At 42.6% G+C, this 22,240-nt stretch overlaps 1 protein-coding gene across 6 annotated transcripts in view; it reads left to right on the forward strand.

The window, feature by feature from the left end:
- SLC17A5 (solute carrier family 17 member 5) overlaps window positions 1-20,711 on the forward strand; it is a 31,442-nt gene extending 10,731 nt beyond the window's left edge. For 4 of the 6 annotated variants that reach the window (XM_081904897.1, XM_081904898.1, XM_081904894.1 and 1 more), the window contains 10 exons: window positions 4,123-4,319; window positions 5,580-5,813; window positions 7,386-7,473; window positions 7,817-7,903; window positions 9,486-9,604; window positions 10,258-10,416; window positions 13,431-13,563; window positions 16,868-17,015; window positions 18,724-18,814; window positions 20,174-20,711. In XM_081904897.1, the coding sequence (XP_081761023.1) occupies window positions 4,123-4,319; window positions 5,580-5,813; window positions 7,386-7,473; window positions 7,817-7,903; window positions 9,486-9,604; window positions 10,258-10,416; window positions 13,431-13,563; window positions 16,868-17,015; window positions 18,724-18,814; window positions 20,174-20,311 (1,394 nt within the window). In that variant the 3' untranslated portion in view covers window positions 20,312-20,711. Of the gene's footprint in view, window positions 1-1,716; window positions 2,296-4,122; window positions 4,320-5,579; window positions 5,814-7,385; window positions 7,474-7,816; window positions 7,904-9,485; window positions 9,605-10,257; window positions 10,417-13,430; window positions 13,564-16,867; window positions 17,016-18,723; window positions 18,815-20,173 lie in introns of those variants that run through there. The other 2 variants (XM_081904899.1, XM_081904896.1) reach the window with 2 other exon arrangements.
- The last annotated feature ends 1,529 nt before the right edge of the window (window positions 20,712-22,240 follow it).

Consider the following 22,240-nt stretch of genomic DNA (forward strand, 5'->3'; position numbering starts at 1 on the left):
TTGAAAAATATAATTAGTGGAGCTCATTCCCACCTCCTCCAGTGGTGTATTTAGCAAACTGTGTCTGCTTGGTTCCTTCCTACCAGCCCATGGCAGGAACAAAGCACAAACCTTGGTTTAGCATTGCATACAAACTGGGGACCTTGGTTTGTTTTGCTCAAACCACTAAGCCAGGAACAAACTACCAAAACATGCAAATACTGTCGTTGTGTCTCTCCTGCTGGCCCAACTGAGCTCAATACTTATCCAAACTCACCCAGTCCATTCTTTGAGGAGCCATGATTGGCCCTGGAACCAAGCCGAAAGCTCTGTCCCATAGATTAAACTTCCTCTTGATGTTTATTCATTTCTGACCAGCAGTATTTATCCTGAAAAATCACCTGGAACCTTAGCGTAAGTGCTGTTTGTATAGATCTATTTACAGTGATTTGAAGAGAAGGACATGTTCCTAACGATAAAACTTAGAAAACAGTACATGCAGGTACATGAACTAGCATCTTGAGAGACAGTATACATCCAGTTACTAGATGCAAGAGAATGGCCATATCTACGGCTGCTTTGCTTAATTTATTTATCTGTTTAAAATGTTTAATAAACTGAAAATTACTGTAATTGGGCAGCAAAATTTAAATATATATTCTTTTCCATACAAATGCATATAAAATCTTGTTAAAAGAGGTATTCTTCCTTTTCTCACACAAGAGGGCTGGATGCTTCTTACAAGTTGATGCCTACTAGGAAACACATGTGCATTCTTTTTTTTTACAAAATAGCCAAGCAAACAATGTTGCTTCAGAAATTCTGCAAAATTGAGCTGATTGATCATTTAACTAAAACTCGTATGATTTATTGATCAGGTTGCAACGTAGTTCCTAACCTGGCTTCCTGCCTTATTTCTGCGCTTCCAGAGACATCTGGGTGGAAACAGAATGCTGGACTTTGATCCAATCAAACAAGATAGCTCTTAATCCCTTTCAGTCAGCTGCCTTTGTCCATTTCTACTTGCCACTAGATGTTCACATTGGAAATCTTAAAATTGGTTTCCTTTTGCAATTGCATGCACTTGTGGCATAAGTGTTATACAATTGCATAAAATATCCTTTAAAGAAACAACAGCACCTAAACAGGACAGTCTGTTATTAGACAAGGAAACAGCACAGAAGAAAAAATGTAGCAAAGTGATAAGGAAGCTATCCGTATAAATAAATAATTAATAACCATTATTGTAAGGATCTGTGATCCCACCATATGTAGCTCAGTCACAGTGGTGTTCGTTTATCCTTCCATAAAAGGCAATTAAAAGCAAGATTACAGTCCTGTCCTTTCTGGCAATGGCTGATCATGTTGAAATTTAAGGTTGTGTGTTGCTCCCTGCCCAGCACAGCATTGTCAGTTTTACTTCCCTATGTTTGATAGGAAGTTGTCAGAGATCATGTCGAAGACCCAAATACTTGTCACAGTGTACATCCAGACCTGTTTGTTGTTTTTTTTAATGGTGAGAGATTAAAGCAGCACACCTATTCCCACTCCCTCCAAAAACCAAGGTGGTTTTCTCAGCAGCAAGGGATTTCCTATTCTTCTCCCCTCCTCTTCATCTGTACAGCCCTGTTTTCATTTGCTTGGGGGACAGGGAACAAGTAAAAGTTGGTTGAAAGTGGTGTTTCCTAAGTAGTAAACTTGCACTAACAGCTGAGAAAGGTAAATAAATGAATTTGATGCTAAACATTCAATTTAAAATACTGTGTGTATAGTTAAGTAAGAAATCAAATGGCAATGGCTGAAATACAAAATTTGGCATTTAGTGTTTACATGGCAGTGGGGTTAGAGAGAGGCTATTGACTGAGAGCAGTGTGATGTGACGTGGATGGCAAAAGGCGGGTTGCTGAGGGAAGCAGAGCTGCAGAACAGGATATTCCACATCTACCAGGCAGAGGTTGATCTGGAAGAAAGCCAGAAGTGGTTTGTGAAAGCAACAATAGCTTAAGGTGGTTTTGCAGAAAGGCAGAAGACTAAGGATGTTATTAACACCAGTGAAGGCTCCTTTGCTGTTTAATGTTGGGATGTTGGGTATTAGAACAGCAAGATAATAAACTTGCCGTGCCACGTCTACTGTGCCTCATTTGCAGTAATAAATATTCAGGGCAACTTCCTCAAACTAAAAATGTTGCAGGAGCTTTCCGTTCAGATCATGGGAGCATTTCGATAATCCAGCACAACAGTAACTAGGAAATTAGAGGGAAATGTCTTCGAAAACAAGGTTGGTTGTGAAAGAATTAGCTCCCGGGGATATTAATGGTAAGAATTTACGTAATATTGTGCCTTGTGGACCTGAAGTTGTGTTGTGGCGTGTTATATTTTTTAAAAAAGATTTTTTTGGGGGGGAGAATCACACAATCTTTTCCATAGTATAATAATCATGCAGCAAAGCAAATATGAGTAATATTTTTTGTATATTTAAAGTGAGATTTTGGTGAACATGTTGTGGTTTATTTGCATTTCATGACTGAAAAGTATATGCTAAGACTTGTGACATAATACTGGGATGTGAGTTTTGTTTCCCCTTTAGGGTTGGATTTGGGGGAGTGGGCACTCTTGAGTAGCTGCCAGAATGCACACTTTGCTTTACATGTTTGTATGTATGTTGTATCCATGAGTGAGCATGTATTGAGCGCACTTCTCCTCTTGTCATTTGCTTGAGCGTCTTACCCCACTATTTTTATTCCTTTGTACTAGGGATATGGAAACTGTGGCCCTTTAGATGTTGTTGGCCATGTTGGCTGGGACTAATGGGAGTTTGAATCTAACAACAGCTGAGAATGGGGCACTGGTAGTCAATCCTCCTCCATATATGGTTTGCTCACCACAATTTATCAAAAATTATGGCATAATTACTTATGACACGCCTCCAGGCCATACCTGCAAGCTTTTGGGGGTCGGTCATTTGAGATTCCTTAGCAGAGCTAAGAAACTATTGTGGGTAATGCACCACTAAGTCATACTCAGAGTAGAGCCATAACTTTAGTAATTTATGGTCATTGATTTCAGTGGGTCTACTCTGAGTATGACTTAGAGGGATATCGTCTTCTGTTTCTCAGGCACATTTTGTCATACCAGATGTGTCCAATAGCTTAGAGTTTCTTGGTAAAGGCTTGAAGTGCCTAATAAGGCTACATAAATAAATCAACCCTGTGATCTTATGAAAAATTACATCCCTTTAGCAAACGGTTAATGTTTATTCTAACTGAAATAATTGAACAATACATAAACATATACTCTCCTGCTTGTGAATTAATAGATAAGCAATGATTATTGTAAATCAGCCTTTACCAAATTTGTGCCCTCCAGTTTTGGGCGGTTGATAGGAGTTAAAGTCTAAAATGGGTGGAGACCCTTGTGACGTGCAGGACAGCCTTGGTCCACAAGGCCATTTCCCTGTCAGTGAGAGACATCTCCTGATGGGTGGTGTTCAAATTTGCTGGGGGCTGCTTCATCAGCACATCCCCTGCAGAGAACACACTGGTGAAGCAGACCCCTGCATAGAGCAGATTGGTCCATCAACTGGTGAGCAGAGTGTTTGATCTTGCCTGGTGCTGCTTCACCAACACTTACCTGGGGGAAATGCGCTGACCAAGCTGCCGTCCACCCAGGCCAAAATGTTTTCCCATCCCTGGGCTACAGTTTCAGGAGAGCACATCCACACCATGGAGTCAATGGATCAGTCCTGCTTCTCAGTGAACTCTTGAGTATTGTAGTTCTGTGAGAGGGGATAGGAGTCTCGTAACAATTCCCAGCACCTTTAACAAATTAGAGTTCCCAGGATTCTTTGGGCCAAACCATAATTGTTACAGTGGCATAAAACAACATACTGTAAATGTATAGTGTGGATGTGACCTGACAACGCAACATTTTGTAGCTATTGAATATTCTCAGTCCACGCTGGATGGTTTTGGTGGTGTGTCCCCCAATTAGTCCATTGTCTGCATTTTGGCTTATGTGAGAATGAGTCTGGGGGCAAAGGCCCTTCTGCCTTTGTTTCAGTTAAAGATAGTTGCTAGCCAGAGTTGTGGGGATTTTTTTTTTTTTACATTAACACTTTTTAATGTGCATCACTTTTTCTTTTAGCGCCAATATGCTGCTCTGCTCGCCTCAGCTTAGCGGTCTGGGCCTTCTTGGGATTCTTTCTCTTATATGCACTTCGTGTCAATTTAAGTGTTGCCCTGGTGGACATGGTAGAATCAAATTCAAGCTTGACCAAAAATACTTCTTCAAATGTGTGCAAAGAACATTCTTCTACCCCAGTTGTTCCTCGTAACACTACGGTAAGTTTTACCAGATCTACTTTTGAGAATGTGAACTGTCTTAAAGGGTATGTGTATTAAATTATTATCTCTTCAAGAGCTGGCGGAATGCCAGTATTGATGGGGGTGAATAAAGGGTTGTAGCCAACTAAGTTCTACTTAGAGTAAACCAAATGGATGGTGTCCACAATGAGCCCACTCTACTAATTTCAAAGAGTATGACGTAACAGTGGGCACAACCTAAATACTCTTGCAGTGTAATCTGAGGCATTTACTCAGAAGCAAATCCAGGTATTTTTAATAATAGTTTTGGTGAATTTTCTTGAAAATAGCTTAAAAACACCCCCCCCCCAAGGCTCAACTTTTGTGTCCAGAATTTCACTTTTCAAAATATGGCTACCCTACCTTACAGTAATTCTTGTAGGAGTGTGTTTGTTTAAGGCAAGTAACATTCAGTCCTCATCAAATCCCTTTATAGATCTTTGCTGCCTCCATTCTGCCTCCAGAATCACACATACACAGCAGAATCACTCCCTTCCTGTGTGATGTGATGGATGCTACTGTTCTGAAAATAAAAAGATAACACCCTGGAACCTAGGATAATGCCCTGACAACCATAGAGAACTGCTGTCAGCCAGTATAGACGATAATGACCTAGATAGACCAATGGTTTGACTTGTCGTAGGGCAGCTTCCAATGTTGTACATAGTACAGGCCAACCTGGACTCTACCACAATAATGTAAATGAGGTAAATTTGGGTGGTGTTTTTTTAAAAAAAAAAACTTATTGTACAGCCTATAGTTGTTTAAAGTTTGTAAGTCTGTCAAGTGTGGTGGTTCATACATTAAATAAAGAAAAGAAGAGGAGAAGGCTTTGAAATCAGTTGATATGTGATTATTTTTTATGACACTGTGACTGGGCTTTGCTTGCTTTAGGAGCCTGGTTGACAGAATGAAAACAATTAGCAGGATATTAACCAGCTATGTATATTTTAATGTCATTGATCTGGAAAAAAACCCAACAATGTGGTCACTCTTTGGATGTACATAGGGAGTTCTTTCCATGCGTCCCATGAAAAATGAGCACGTAGTTCCCCATGTCCATGACCGGCATGTGGAAAATATAGTTTGTAAGCCACTCTGCAGCTATCAATGTATGTCACTGATAGGTGTGCAGTGTTGCTGGATGGGGAGCATGCAGTCCTTTGTTGTATCTTCCTGTGATGCAAGTGGCGGGGTGGAAACCAGACCTTCATGTCTTTTTCTCTCACTCCCTTTCAGGGGAAAAAGTATCCATGGGATGCAAATACTCAAGGCTGGATCCTTGGTTCCTTCTTCTATGGCTACATCATTACGCAGGTTCCTGGTGGATATCTTGCCCGCCAGTTTGGCGGAAAGAAGCTGTTGGGGTTTGGCATCCTGGGCACTGCCATTTTCACCTTGTTCACACCTTTGGCAGCAGATTTGGGAGTCGGGTACCTCATAGCTGTCAGAGCTTTGGAAGGCCTGGGTGAGGTAATCTCTCCTTCTCCACCCCCTTTAATTGTTGTTGTTGTTAAGAGTTTCAAAACAATTACTTTGTAAGTACATTAACAATCCCCTGTAATGTTGATAAATTACATTAGGTCAGTCTTTTCCAGCTTGGCATCTTCCAGATGCTGCATGTCTCCAACTCCAGTCAATCCGGGCTCTAGCCAGGCAGTGCCTAGATGTGAATGGAGTCCAAAACACCTGGAAGTCACCAAGTTGGGATCAACCACTCCATAGGGATCTGGTTGGGCACTTTGCAAATAGGGTGCTGGACTAGATGGGACCTTCGTCTGATCTAGCTGGGCTCTGCTCGTGTTCTTAATAGTGTTTTTCTTACTTGATTTTTCCATTGCTGCCGCTTCAGTTATAGTTCCACTGGCCTCTCGTGTGCTCTTATATTTTTTTTTCCAGCAGATAGACAGATGGGCATGAATCTGAGAATTGAGGGTTCCTTCCTCATTCCCAGTTTTCCTTACACCCACCTTAAAATGAGCATGTCTTCTATGACTTCATTGTGAGGACGAGCATATTGTTAAGATCATAGAGCACCACGTTAATGAGAAATGGTATATTAAGGGCTACGTGAGGAGCTGATATGAAAGATATGCTGTTCCTCTGTGGCTGTGGAACTGATCAAATGGCATCTGCAGAGCTTGAATAGAGGGGAAGGAAGTAGGAAGTTGTGCCAGGATGGGTGGACCTGGCACTTAACTGAAATTTTGTTATGTAAAATGTCTGCTGCATGCTCCCTTAAAAATCTTTGTGTGGGCATTCCAAATTTTGCACCAAAAGTCTGAATCCTGCAACTGTATAAATTATGCGAGTTGAGCAGTTTTCCCTAATTTCTCTGACTATACATAATTTACTCTGCAATTTTTGTTGTTTTTATTTCTTTGTGAGAGGCAAAGAACTTCATAGGACAGCTTCGTTAAAAAGGGAGGAAATGCGGAAAAGAATATTTTCAGGAAGCTGAATTCTCCACCCATTGCCACATTCTGTGTTCTTGAAGAATTGCAACATAAATCCAGTCCTTCCCTTAGCTCCCTGGGTTTAATATGATGCTTTAATATGCTTGTGACCTCTTTGAAACTTAATTGTTCATGAACATTTTTATTCAAAGTTCACATAGTTTTTATTAGATTTCTGGTTTAATTTAGGGGAGTCTGGTTCTTGTTTTTTAACCTGGTCTGTCTGCAGAATGAGGTCTCTTCCCTGCCATGTTGTCTGGCCTCCTATGCATGTTGGCATTTAATAATCCAAACTGAGGGAAAACCACCACTTCAAAATATTTGTGCTGCTGTTTCTATGCAGAAACCAAAAGTTCAGCATAATTGTTATGTCCACAAAGCATATTCAGCTGAAGAATTGAAGCAGGCAAGGAATTAGTTCTGCTTAATTGCCCAGGAGCTATGCGCGTTTTGTTCAGAAAATAGCTTCGTACTAATACAACTGGTACTTTCTCCAGGCTATGTTGGAGATGTTTTATTGAAGTGAATCTTGGCCAAATCATTTTACTCTTGACAGATATGCTGTACTATAAACAAATGTGTTTTCCAGGGTGTCACCTTTCCTGCCATGCATGCCATGTGGTCCTGTTGGGCTCCTCCACTGGAACGCAGTAAACTTCTTAGTATTTCATATGCAGGTGAGATGCTTTATAAAATGCTCAAGTCTAGCCAATGAAGATGCAGCACTAATCTCTTTTAACTGTGGTATAACGGTTGGGAACAGGCCACAGGATTATGCATTCCATTTCTGCTCCCACCCCCATACTCCTGCAGCTACCCATTAAGCATGGTTCATTGCTGTGCATGCCTTGCCACTAAACCATGTTTATCCCTAACCTAGGTGTATTCAAAGCCTAGCATTTTCAATCCTTGAGAAGTCTATGTACTTGGCCAGACAGGGTGGCTGGGAAAACCCAGCCAGATGGGCGGGGTAAAAATAATAAAGTGATTATTATTTTAAAATAAAACTTTAATTTCTAGGTGCACAGCTAGGAACTGTTGTGTCTCTTCCATTGTCTGGCTTGATCTGTTTTTATATGAATTGGATTTATGTGTTCTACATATTTGGTAAGTGTTTTCACTGTAAATTCCATTCAGTTGAGTAAAGATTGTATTTTTTTTTAATTATTCATTTTAAAATATACAAAACAAAATAGCAATGAGCAAACTTTCTCAAACCTCCCCCCCATACAACTAATCACCAGTATTAAGGTGTGAATTAGGTTACTCTCTTTCCTCTCTCTTCCGCCTCCCCTCCATCTTTTTAATAATTATATATAACTTTTAAATATGGTTCAGGAGAATCCAGTGGTACTCCAATTTTTCATAGGTACAATTAAGATACCCCAAATCCTAAGGACAATTTAAAAAAAAATACAGCTGGAAGATTGTTTTTCAGTCCTCCTGTGTCATTGTAAAGATTTTCATGTGTATTTCTAGAACACTTTGTGCCTGATCATTGTAAATAAATGCCTAAAATACTTCCCCAGCTATTTTGCCTGTCACACCCTGGGGAATGTCATGATCTGATGACATTTTTCTGTTAAGCTTATATATGCATGTGTGTCAAGAAATGTGATCTACAGACTGCCCACTAAGAGAATTTCTGTCTATGGGAGAGTTCGTTCGTTTTCAGCAACCCAATTCTCTTGCTTAAATAGTCCCATTGTGCAAAACATCTCTGATTAATTTTGTTTCGTATCACACCCATGGTCACCTCATCTATGCCTTCTTTAGCTACAGGAAGCTGACAAATCTAGAAGTTTTTATGCATTTGATGTATCCTTAGCACAGGTGGCGCTGTGGGTTAAACCACAGAGCCTAGGACTTGCTGATCAGAAGGTCGACAGTTCGAATCCCTACGACGGGGTGAGCTCCCGTTGCTCGGTCCCATCTCCTGCCAACCTAGCAGTTTGAAAGCACGTCAAAGTGCAAGTAGATAAATAGGTACCACTCCAGTGGGAAGGTAAACGGCGTTTCCGTGCACTGCTCTGGTTCGCCAGAAGTGGCTTAGTCATGCTGGCCACATAACCCGGAAGCTGTAGGCCAGCTCCTTCGGACAGTAAAGTGAGATGAGCGCCGCAACCCCAGAGTTGGCTATGACTGGACGTAATGGTCAGGGGTCCCTTTACCTTTACCTAGCAGACAATGGCAATTGGTACACATGGCTTCACATTTAAGTGATCCTCTGGATATGCACACACACATTTGTTATGTTGGAACAATCTCTTTCATTTACCTTTGGAGGTGGGAGTGGCTGGTTATGCCTGTGGGATCCACAAGTAGCTCTGGCTTGAGGGACATTTCACGGTATTCTGCAATAGCAGCTGGCGAGGCACTGTGGGTGGGGCAGTCCTGTTCTCCCAAGTTTCCCAGCACCAAACATCACTATAACTTGCCAAGAGGAGAGAGGGGGGTACAGGAGTGTCAAATTGGCTCTGCCGCCATGCCCCCAGTGTGCTGAGCTGCCAGCTGTCTTGCCCCCTGCTCCTCTCCCTCCTGGTAAGGGGCAGTAATGTGAGGTATTGGGAAGCCAAGCGAGAGCAACACAGCACTACCCTGGTGGATTGTAGCAGTGCTTGCAAATTTAAAGTCTCATGGCTGCCATTTCCTTGACCATAAGTGTTGTTATTGTTGTTTTCACTTTAAGGTGCCCTAGGTGTGCTGTGGTTCATCTTCTGGATGTTGATAGTTAGCGACACACCAGAAACACACAAGAGAATTTCTCATGCAGAAAAGGAATACATTCTCTCCTCCCTTACAGATCAGGTGTGTACTTTTTGGTCAAGCCTTTCCTCATTTCTATTGACGTACTGGGGTAATATGCATCCACTATTGTATTTAAAGGGCAAAGAGGTCCTTGAAAAATGCTTTTAAAGCTCAGTAACATTTTGTTGTTTTATAAGATTTATTATCCGTCCTTTGCCGTAAGCTCCCGAGGCAGGATACATCAATAAAACATGCAATTATAATTAGAACAGTTGCAACTATAAACGCATAAAACAGATGGAACAGAACTGTATAAAAGAGGTGGTTCCAGCAGATGAAAGCGCCAGCTAAAAAGAACATTTGGGTGAGAAAGGGAACAAGAGTGCCCAGCAGCAGAATCCCTGAAAAGTCACCACTCAGACAAATGTTTTGTCCTCCTAATGTTAAACAGGAGTTCACCCATGCTGTGCACCAACTGTGGTTAAGTGTGGGTGTGCCTGCATGCAGCAGGTAAGGGACTCAAGGAGGAACATGAATCCCATAGCTTGTTCCTGATAACCTTAATCATCGGGATTAAGGGATCTACCATTATGCCTAAGAGTGCAGACTGGCAGGAACAAGCTATTTGGAAAAAATCTTCTTTGAAGTTTTAAGAAGTGTGATTCAATTTTTTTTAAAAGAGCATCTATGTGAATTGAATTTCTTCTCTTTAGCTTTCTACTCAGAAATCCATCCCTTGGGGAGCCATACTGACGTCGCTTCCACTCTGGGCTATCGTCGTAGCACACTTTTCTTATAACTGGACTTTCTACACACTCCTTACCCTATTGCCTACTTACATGAAGGAAATTCTGAGGTTTGATGTGCAGGAGGTAAGATACCCTGTGTTATCCAGTTTCAAAACTTACCCTGAAGTGACCTAGGCTAGATCATAAACTTGGCTTTCAGTAGGAATTACAAAGACAGTCAGAACCTAAGCACCCAGTGGGGCGAAGCTACAGAAATAGCCTCCTGACCGTGACGTTTGGGCTGCACAGGGTCATTCAATTACAGCACAACCCTACAAAGGTCTACTCGCATGCAAGTAATAATAATAATAATTAATAATAATAATAATAATAATAATTTATACCCCGCCCATCTGGCTAGGTTTCCCCAGCCACTCAGGGAAGTTCCAACAGAATATTAAAATACCGTATTTTTCGCCCTATAGGGCGCACCTAGTTTTCAGGGGGGGAAATCAAGGGAAAAAATAGGACACACACCCCACAGCTCTGGGAGCAGCGTACAGGCTGCACGCAGCCTGTGCACTACTCCAAGACCTTCTTCCTGCTTTTGTGGGAGGTGGCGGAATTCCCCCACCTCCTACAAAAGCCCACAGGAGCCGTGCGCGACTCCTGCGGGCTTTTGGACCAGGAGGGAGAAGGGACTGAAACAGCCAGTCAGTCCCTTGTCCCTCCTAGGGGAAAAGCCCCCAAGAGCAGTGCGCTCTTTAAAGGCTGTGCGGCTCCTGCGGGCTTTTCGACCCAGCTTGTGGGGCTGGCGCTGGGGCTGGCACTGCTTTCCCCCACCGCCAGCCTCAAAGCCGGGTCGGAGAGTAGCGGGAAGGCGTCGCGCACCTTCCCGCTGCCCCCCCAATCCGCTGAGGGGAAGCACTGCTTTTCCCCACCACCAGCCTCAAAGAGCAGACTCTACTGGCTTCAGCGAAAGCAACGCGAAGCCTCCGGAGCACAGGCTTTGCTTTGCTATCACTGAAGCCAAGGAGCCTGCATTCGGCCCATAGGACGCATACACATTTCCCCTTCATTTTTGGAGGGGGAAAAGTGCATCCTATAGGGCGAAAATATGGTACAATAGTCCAATGGAGTCTAATGTGACTTGCTTCTGAGTAGACATGCATAGGTTTTCTCTGTTAGCCTCTTGGCTGAGTGGGAATGCGATCCCAAATCGCTGGTTCGTGGCTTATACCACACACTGGTATTCAGTATGTGGTCTTGAAGTCAGCTCTGTATGTGGAGTATCTGGCAGTGCTGAGAGATTTTAGGAACAAGAATATCAAATGGCATCTTTGTCACCTGTCACAGGAACACAAGGCCACGTGTTCGTGTTTTTCCTGGGAAATGCATTCTAGTGAGAGAAGGGGAGGCTTTGGGTATCCAACACTTCCCCACCCCCTGCAGTCCATAAATAATTTAACCAGCAATATTACTTCTGGAAGTGCAGCTCTTAAAACTCCAGCCACTTTTTAGTGAGCATAATGAAATTTGAACGTGCAACTTAAAAATCAATTTACTATGAGAGGAGAAGGAATTGTCCTTTTTTCTGTCTCTCTCTCTCTCCCTCTATCTCTCACATTACGGTGCCATCACAGTTCCCTGTTTTGCATTTTAAGGTTAACGGCTTAATTAAAAAATGTGCTGCTCATTCAAGAGCATTTGCTAAAATTAGGTTGAAGCAGCTGTGAAGAGCAGCCTATCCAACTCCTTTACCTTGTGGTTCAGTTCTAAAGGTTGCTATGTAAATTCCTTCAGAGCAATTGCAATTTTTTGTTCTGCTGGCTGCACATTTAACAGGCTCTCTGAGAATGAACACCTGTGATAAACGAATGTGCACCAGAGGCTTCTTTTTCCCAAGAGGAAGGAATTGAAGTTGTTTCTCTGGCTCCTTGTTCCTTTTCCTCCTGGAACATTCTGCTGCTGTTCCTGGGAGAACCTTCGGATAAGTCGCCCAGTCTGCTGGGTGCAGCATCAAGCTGGGTTCCTTAATCTTGAGCAGAGTTGCTGACTGGGAAGGCTTCACTCCAAGTCAGAGTCTGAATCCCCTTTGGTGGGTCTGCTGATTTATAAACATGCCGAGTGAGTGAGTGAGTGAGTGAGTGAGTGAGTGAGTGAGTGACACAGATGCTATGCAGAACATCAGTTCTTCTGATTGCCATAGGCTTTCCTACAGTGGATCTTCAACAGTAATCACACCCTTTGGGTAAAATTTTCCAGAAATTTCAGTTACAGAGTTGGCTGTTGACTGCCTAAAGCACGCTAGCTTTTGTCTGCAAGGTGCATAATTAAATGGAGACATCTCTGTAGTGTGAACCAGCCCTTTAAGCATCTCCTTTTAAATCAAATTGATCTGATACCAGTGCTTTGCAGTTTACCTCAGTGGAAATAGAATTGGTTTTGATATATATAACAAAGAGAGCCAACTTGGTTCCCCTCCAAATATTGGATGACAGCTCCCATCATCCTGGACCATTGGCCACACTAGCTGGGGCTGATGGGAGTTGGAGTCTGCAAACATCTGGAGGCATAACATTGGCTCTATCCTTTTGCTTACTCTTTTTTTCCACAATGAGCCACCTTGCCTGAACGTGGCTGTTGCAGTTCCTGCCCACTGTAAAAAGAATCTAAGCCAAGATGACTGACAAGCAGTTCTAGCTGCCACTACAGCCTCAAACCAGGCAGATGTCTTCTCCTTTAACTTGGCTGTTAACCTCTGGTGTTTCTCTGAAAATAGGTGGAAAGCTGCTATTGTTAAACCAGATACTTGTGTCTCATAACTCAGGATGTGTTTCCACTGTAGCTTGCAAGAATTTATCACTTTGCCATATCCTTAGAAAGGAAGTCAGTTTCCTTTATCATAAAATGTGTGACTTGTCAATTATCTTCACTGGTTATCTTACAGTACAGTATCCATTAAACACTACAACAAAACAGCTGTTTCAGAAAGTACAAAACAGCCTTTAAATAGCTGTCCCCAACCCCATTTGTACTGCTGAAGACATTTATTTTTATTATTCTTTACTTAGATATACATCTTGAAAATGAATAAATATATGCACAAAAAGGGTGTCCCCATCCCATCCTAAATCTGGTTTTCTTTTTCCGTACAGAATGGATTTTTATCTGCACTGCCTTATTTTGGCTGCTGGATTTGTATCATTCTATCTGGTCAATTCGCTGATTATTTGCGGGAAAAGCAAAACATGCCCACCGTATGTGTTCGCAAAACATTTACTCTGATAGGTAAGGAAAGAATGTGCTTGTTTTCAATTTGGCTTGTAGTTTAAATGGGGTTTTGTCGAGCTTGTACAATGTTTTTACCAGCTTCAATAAGCCCCCTCCCTCAGTTTTAAATTCTTTCCTGTTGTAAAGAAAGCAGCAATTCTTCTGCCGGATTCTTTCTGGCAGGTGCATTTTAGATACGCTTATATTCGCAGTAGTAACAAGAGCATTCCTGTGCAACTTGTGTTCCATAATACCAAATGCAGCTCCTCAACTCAGCCTTGTATGGTGGCCCACCAAGGACTTTATAAACACTTCACTTTTGCTGCTTTTGCTCTCAATATATGGTAAGCATCCCTGGCTGGGTATGCATAGTGGCTATGAAAGGGTCAGGCACTTCCTAGCTGGTGCTCCCAGGGTTTTGTGGCAAGGAAAGCCAAAGAATAACTTTGATGAGATGCTCTTTGTGTGCCCTTGGGCTTTTGGAGAAAACAGGTGCCTGGACACACTTGGGCAATGCTTCTAACAGCTGAGAGATGAAACCAGCATTGGACCTGATGTTAATAGCTTTGGACAGGGCCCTTGTTCCTTATCCCTTACTGGTTGGTTGTAGGTTCATAGGAAGGAGCCTTAACTGAGCGTAATGGAGAGTTAACTCTTATACTTCTGTTCCCGCTATAGGTGGCCCTGTGTCCAAATGAGGCAGTGAGTCATGCTGCTTTTCTTGTTTGCAATGAAGCTGCTAAGCATCCATTCTGGCTTGGTCTCTTCTCTGAAATAAACCAACACTGAGTCAGCCCCTTGTTACATCATCTAGCTCAGTATTGTCTACACTGATTGGCAGTGTCTTACCATGTGCTTCTCAGCACCGCCCCCCCCCCACACACCCCGGAGATGGCAGGGATCTGAACTTGGGAGAATTGCTTTTGAAGTAGGCGTTCCACTACTGAGCTGTGCCATCTCAATCCATCCTCCATGTTCTTGCTAGCCCTTTCCATGTGCCAATGACTTCTGAATAAGCTCTCGAAGCAACCTGAAATGGCAATTATATAAACTAAAGCTAAGATAACGTCACAAAAAAGATGATTTAAAATGCAGATATTTTAATCAGCTGTTCTTCTGCTCTGTTCTTTCCCCATCCTGTCCTGTGCAAAAATGCCCTTCACTATTTCATCGTAATATAAAACGATAAGTCTTGATCAGAACGGGATGTGTTTGATGTATCCCATATTCTAGTGACTTTTTTATTACCCAGTTGGGTTATTAAATAAGCAACTACAACAGGTTTGTTGGTTTTAATGAACATCTAAAGTAGCAATAGCTTCGATTTTGTCATGGATAAAATAGCTCAGGCAAAAGCATGCATCTCCAAATTGAATACAGTCATGTCTCAGGTTAAAGTCGCTTTGGGTTAAATCTTTTCAGGTTGCGTCCTGCAGTGACCCAGAAGTAAGGAAGCAGGTTACTTCCGGGTTTCACCGCTCATGCATGTTCAGACGCTCAGAATGGCGTCACTTGCATGCGCAGACGCAGCAAATCGCGACCTGCGCAGACGCGGGTTGTGTTCTGCTCATGATGTGAACAGGGCTCTGGAACGGATCCCGTTCGCATCCAGAGGTACCAATGTAGTGATATAGTTTGTTCACTAGGTGGCAGCACAATGTAGAATAATTGCTGGGCCTTTCTTCTCTTTATTTTCAGTTTTTTATCAAAAAGTAATGATGGTCAGTCCATAAGACAGCAGCACAAAAGACACAGAGATTAAAACATTTCTTAGCTAGCTTGAAACTAGATTCTGCTTTAAAAGTTCCATGCAAAAGTAGTTGCTTATTTCTCACTTAGGCTGCTTACTTTCCACCCATCTTGTAGCATTACAGTAGGCCAGACAAAATAATTTCATAATGTTACTCTGGGACATTTTGCAGTAATGTGGATCTCGGGACAGATTCTAGGCTCTGAGTGCCACTGCGATAATCTCTTTCCTGGGGATTGAATGCATTCATTCAGCATGTACAATATGTTGAGAGCAATGTTGCATGTCTTGAACCGATCCTGTATTAATCCCTATGAATGCATGAAGCTGCCTTGTATGTTAGTCCATCAAGCCCAGCTTTGTCTGCTGCAGAAGAGTTATCCTAGTTCTGCTTCCAGAATTCCTTCTAACTGGAGATGTCAGGCTCTAAACATTCACATGCAGAGCATTTGCTCTTGTCACTGATCAATTGCACTTCTTGTGTCAGTAGGAACTCCTACACCCTTAACAAGTGTCTTCTTCCACCATTGTGTGCCTTCAACGTTGCACTCCCCCAGGCCCACTACCTCTTTTTTCATCCATCCCTTACAGCTTCTGAGTTTCCAGGTGCTCCTGCATCTCTAAACTGTTTGCTTCCCTGTGCCTTGGTGCAACAGGCTCTTTAGACGTGGTTAGGATACAGCATGGGACGTGGGTGGCGCTGTGGGTTAAACCGCAGAGCCTAGCACTTGCCGATCAGGTCGGCGGTTCGAATCCCCACCACGTGGTGAGCTCCCGTTGCTCTGTCCCTGCTCCTGCCAACCTAGCAGTTCGAAAGCATGTCAAAGTGCAAGTAGATAAATAGGTACCAATCTGGCGGGAAGGTAAATGGCATTTCTGTGTGCTGCTCTGGATCGCCAGAAGCAGCTTAGTCATGCTGGCCACATGATCCGGAAGCTGTACACCGGCTACCTCGACCAATAAAGCGGGATGAGCGCCGCAACCCCAGAGTCGGCCACGACTAGACCTAATGGTCAGGGGCCCCTTTACCTTTACCTAGGATACAGCATGGGTAGACAAACTAAGGCCCGGGGGCCGGATCCGGCCCAATCGCCTTCTAAATCCAGCCCGCAGGTGGTCCGGGCATCAGCATGTTTTTACATGAGTAGATTGTGCCCTTTTATTTAAAATGCATCTCTGAGTTATTTGTGGGGCATAGGAATTCATTCATTTCCCAAAAGAAATATAGTCCGGCCCCCCACAAGGTCTGAGGGACAGTGGACCGGCCCCCTGCTGAAAAAGTTTGCTGACCCCTGGGATACAGGGCAAATACCTGCTCCATCTTGTGAATTCCAAGGAGCATGTGCTCACCTTCTCATTCCCTTGCAATCATATTATGGCAGGGACCCCACCCACTGGTTGCTTTAGGCAGTCTTGCCCAGGGATCAGCAAAGGACTGTTGTTTTGTTTATAGATCAAGAGCTGAGAACCACCAGTATTTTTTTTTAATGAAAAGTCACTGCAATATTGCATAAAGAATAAACAAAATTTGAGTTCCCATGAAGGTAAGGTTTCTGATTTGTTTTTATTAAGGAATGGTTGGACCTGCGGTTTTCCTTGTAGCAGCTGGATTCATAGGCTGCGATTATGAAATGGCTGTTGCATTTGTAACCATATCCACAACACTAGGGGGTTTTTCAACATCTGGATACAGCATCAATCACCTCGATATTGCACCATCGTAAGTATTTATGATTGAGTGTGCGTTTTTGCAAACAAGATTCCCTGAAACAGTGAATTAAATAACTACAGTACTTGTCTGCGTTTTTCTTCAGTCACTGATTTGGGTTAATTCAACTCCTTTGTGTGGCAGCCTTAAGTTGAAATCCTACCAATGCACGCTTAACTCTGGGAGTAAATCCTATAGAATCCTAATCTGCCAGGCTTCTAAAATGTCCAGGCAGCCTCCAGGTATACAGCAGGCGCCCTTCTTCAGAAGATTGCCTGTCTCTTGTGGAGGGCAATTGGAACAGCAATGGGGAGATGGAAAGGGAGAGCAGAACTAAAATGCTCACCTCCCTGTACCCATCTCCCACTTGTGTGTTTAATTAAAATGACTAGAGAATGCCTGAAGAAGGCTTCAGTGGAGCTGACCTCTGCGTAGAAATGCAAAGGGTTGCAGCATGTAATCTGTTGATATTTTCTGCCTGCTTCCCCTCATCTACCCACCAGCATTTCTGTAGCACATGATATTTGCTTGTTGAAGGTATAATTAGAGGTACTTGCATAGGTTGACACTTAGGTAATGGGGAAGAGCTCCTGTGGGGACACAGATGTACTATAGACATTATTTTCAAAGTGCATACCAATGCCATTGCAATGCTTAGTGGGTTTTTTTTTTGGGGGGGGGGGAGATATACCACTAAGGAATTTATGGATCTTTATAAGATACTCATCTATCCTGTGAGGCTTTTCCTCTTTGGCATTCATCTTCATAAAGTCATTAATGTTTAAGCACTTCCAAGTTAGCTAAGGTCATATAAATGCCAGCTTCTTTATTCAACAAGTATGTAATTAATATACTGAAGCTGTGCAATGGTTCTTTGGGGTTTCAGTTGGGGGTCTTCCCCAACGCTACCTGGGGATGTCCTGAACTGAACTTGGAACTTGCAAAGTGTGTGTTCCACCAGGGAGCTTTGGCCTTGCCCCAGGAATCCTTTTTCGGAGTATCATTTTGCCTTTCCCTCACATTACCAGACAGGGAAGCCCACGAGGCACATTTTGTCATGGCATTTCTAACATGCCAGTTAGAATGAGCTCCTGTTTTCTGCCTTCCAGTTTTTTGAACTTTACACCTTTTCTAGCCTGGTTGGTGGTTTGTTAAGAATTGTGTTGTTTTACAGATTTATTTTTTTTAATGCTTCTAGTTTGTGAATTGCTTTTTGAAATTTAAGATGCAAAAGCCAAAATAGATACAGTATGTGTTTAAATAAAATTAGAGGAAAGCAAGTCGCAAAGTTACAGTTCCTCCCAGATTGCACTGCCCTTATGCAAAGTGCATCCACCCAAGGGCTTAGAGAGCGGCCACTTGCCTGCCCACTGTGAATCCCTGTGCTAAAGCCAAGTATGAGGGTGACTTAGCACTTGGGTTTTATTTCCCTCATAAATACTTCATTGAGAAGTTTGTGCATGTCTCCTAATCCACTCTGGACAAGTGGATGAATCATGTGTGAAATTCCTTCTGGGGTGTCTTGTTTCAGTATGTTAGGAGTGCCAAAACATTTGAGCTTGTGCTGAGAATATCTCCCCACCCCATACATGTCTAGTTTTATATAATATATGTGTGTGTTTCAAGGGAATGAAAATCCTACCATTGTTCCTGAGTACCAGAAAGAAGTTCAATTGGGAACATTGGGAACCAGCTGATTTTTTTCTTCTTATTTTCTTAGATATGCTGGCATCCTCCTTGGAATTACAAATTCATTTGGCACTATCCCAGGAATGGTGGGACCACTTGTTGCTAAAAGCCTAACTCATAGTGTAAGTCATTCTTGGTCTCCCCCCCCCCCATTTTCTTCTTTTAAAGGTTAAAGATTTGATTGTCTCATGTGTCATTATTGGCGATGGGTTTTTTCTTGTTATTTTTAAACAAGACCAAAGAAGGTTGTTTTATACTTTCTCTCTCATACCATGTTTATTGATATAAAACTGCAGCCATATGTCATGCGGCAGAGAAAATTAATTTCATTTCTGAGACTCTCTGTACTAATATCAATTTTTATTTTAATAACCCATATGTTCTCGTCCGTTGCTTTGTGAGCTGTTCCATAGTAACCCTCCCATTCAGCAAAACAAGTTCTTTAAGCCTCTTTAAACATATATAAAACAAAATGAGGACAACCTGGAAAGAAGGAAAGGGCGGGGAGCACAGCTTCATGGGTCCACTGTGTGAATTTAACTGGGACCCCTGAAGAAAAACATCCTAGCACAGAACAGCTGCCTTTTTAGCCCCATCAGTTTTATTAAGTGATCAGCACCCTTGAGTCTGACAAACTGGTGTCGGATTGACACTGATTCCTCAGGATTTAAAAATTGGGGTGTGTGTCAAAGTGCAGCTCAAATCTCCTCTGGCAATGCACCTCCTATAAGTTGAGGTTCTCAAGTTTTCATGTATTTGCAAGACAGGTTGTTATACTGAAATGTTATTTAATAGCAAGAGTTGCAAACTTTGAGCAACTTCTCAAAGTTCTTTATACATTTTATTCCACTGCTGGTGGAAACCTCAGTTTAGAACTCTCACTAAACTCTTGAGTGCAGTTTTTACAGATTAAGAGTTACACCCCTAATTGAATCCCGTTTAGCACAAGTCATACTGAGCTGAACAAAACAAAATATGCCATGTTTTGACTAAATAATTGTATTGGCTACATAGATCCAGTCTCTAAACAGTGCTCAGGTGGACCAGGAAAGAGCAGAGAGTTCAAGTGTTCTCTTTATTTCAAGCCTTAACGGAAGTCTTCTGGTTTCCTCAACCCATAGTTGGCCATGACATCTATACCAATAAACTGTGGCTTGAGCAGTCCCTGCAAACCCAATCCTCCAAACCAGGGATGGGGAACCTGAAGTTCTCCATATGTTGTTGGGCTACAGCTTCTATTACCACTGACTTTTGGCCATGCTAGCTGAGGTCCAGCAATATCTGCAAGTCCATGGGTTCCACAACCGTAGGCAAACAATGGGTTTAGAGGATCAGGAATGCAACATCTGAACGCAGCCATCTTTTTAATACAAATTATCTGCTCCACACATTCTCCTTTTCCTGCCATTCTGTTTATTCCTGATCATGGTTCTGTTACAGTAATGCATTGATTTATCTCCTTATTTCTGCCCCTTTGCCAGAATACTGTGGGAGAATGGCAGACTGTCTTCTATATCGCCGCTGCCATTAACTTATTTGGAGCCATCTTCTTTGCATTATTCAGCAGCGGTGAAGTTCAAGACTGGGCACTCAATGGCTACCACTTGCATAGGAACTGAAGGAACCCTGGGGTTAATCACCGCCACACATTGCAATCATGTGACCTGGAACGCCTTTCACATGACGTCTGCAAAGCCTTTTGTGACCCTTTCTTGTTGCAGCCGGAAAATATTTCACATTTCAATATGCTCATTCTGTAAGAAGAATGTGGGATCCAGTCTTACACACAATTGATTGGTGTCAGATACCTGTGACACATTCTAATCAATGTATCAACTTTTTAAAAATGTGCCTGAATTAAATATTAGTTGGAGGGGGTGTAACACAGAAGAAGATGAGATTTTGTTGGTTAAGGTAATTTTAGGTAAGTGTTGCTAGAATTATTGCTGGTTTTAGCTGTATTTATTTATCTTGTATGATTAATCCAAAAAGTAATGGAAATTAAAAACAGGGAATTAATCCTTGTGCCCTCTTAAAGTATGTATTTGTGAGCATGTGGCCACTGTGACAGGAATGGAGAACCTCTAGCTTTCCAGATGTAGCTGGACTACAATTCCCATCTTCCTCCACCATTGGCCGGGGCTGATGGGAGCTGGAGTCCAACAACATTTGGAGGGCCTACCTCTCTGCTCAGGCCTTGCTTTTGAACTCCCCATAGTCATCAGGATCCTGGGCCTAGATAGGAAGTAAGCCGAATCCAGCAGGCTCTTCCTATGTTCCCTGTGCTGTGTGGTTTCACCAGACCTGTGAAGCACAAACACTGCTACATCATGGAGGAAAATAAGCCCAAAGTCTTTTACTATATGGCGAAATTCAGCAATGATGCTGATTTGAAGGAACGGTTTCTCTTTCCCCTTCTTTTTTCCTCTCACTGTCCTAATACTCATTTTGAGCAGCAAACCACAATTATCCAGGCAGAATAAAACCAAGTGGCAACAGGATCATACTAAAAGTTGGTGGCAAAATATGTACCAACGCAATCCCGTGCATATATACTTGGAAGTCCCCCTGGGGCTTCAGTGGGACTTATTCCCAGGTAAGTGAGTACAAGATTGCAGCCGAATTGACTATTAGGTTTCTGAATGAATAAACCTGAAGGTTAAACTAAGAGTGTGTCTGCATAGGCTCTCTTCAGGGATTGGGTGTGCCCATGTAACTGATTCAGAATCCTACAGTCCTCGGCCAGTCGTTGACGTCTGTCAGTTCACATTGCAGATAAGGCCTGTGTCAGCTTATTTTGTCACAATGAGATCCAGGATACTAGTAAGGGGTTGGCCCACGTTGCATTGCACCTTCTTTTTCAGAGGATATCTCCGTAACTTCATATTTGATGCTAGCATACCAAACTGGAAATGGAGGGAATATCCATGCACAGAACCACCTAAGAGATACAAGGAAGAAAAGAAAACTTTTTAGAATAGGTTTTGGGATTCTTCTCGTAACTGTACTGATTTTTTTATTTAAAAAACCCCCAAAATTATTGAAGAGCAGCATTGGGGTTTCTCCACTACTGCTGTGGTTTGGAAAGCCACACCACACCCTGGTCAGAGGACAGCCTCCAGAAGTAGAGCTGAGGTTTCATGTCTACACACTAAGCGTAAGTGCCATTGAGTCCACTCTGGGACATAATTCTGAAGAGCTCTGCCTTGTGCGATGGAAATGTGAACTTCCATAGCACTGAATGTGCAGTTGTGCGTAGGAATGACATGGTGGGCTAGGCAGCTGAGGCTTTGGCCTCGATATAGAGTACTAGAACACAACAGGCTAAATGGTCCTCTTTTGGATCATTCCAGGTGTAAAGCAAGCCAAAGGGGGGGACACACTTTGGTGTTCCTTCCACCAACCCAAAGGGAAACCTGATACACCTCCCACACGCTGCTCCAGTGGAGCCCAGCTGACTTCATTTCTGAGAAATGACAGGTTACTTTTGTTAGCCAGCTTTACATACATTTTAATTTGCATTGAAATATGATCATGACGTCTTGTCA

This window comes from Podarcis melisellensis (assembly GCF_964234715.1).
Source record: "Podarcis melisellensis genome assembly, chromosome: 3".
NCBI classification, from domain to species: domain Eukaryota; kingdom Metazoa; phylum Chordata; class Lepidosauria; order Squamata; family Lacertidae; genus Podarcis; species Podarcis melisellensis.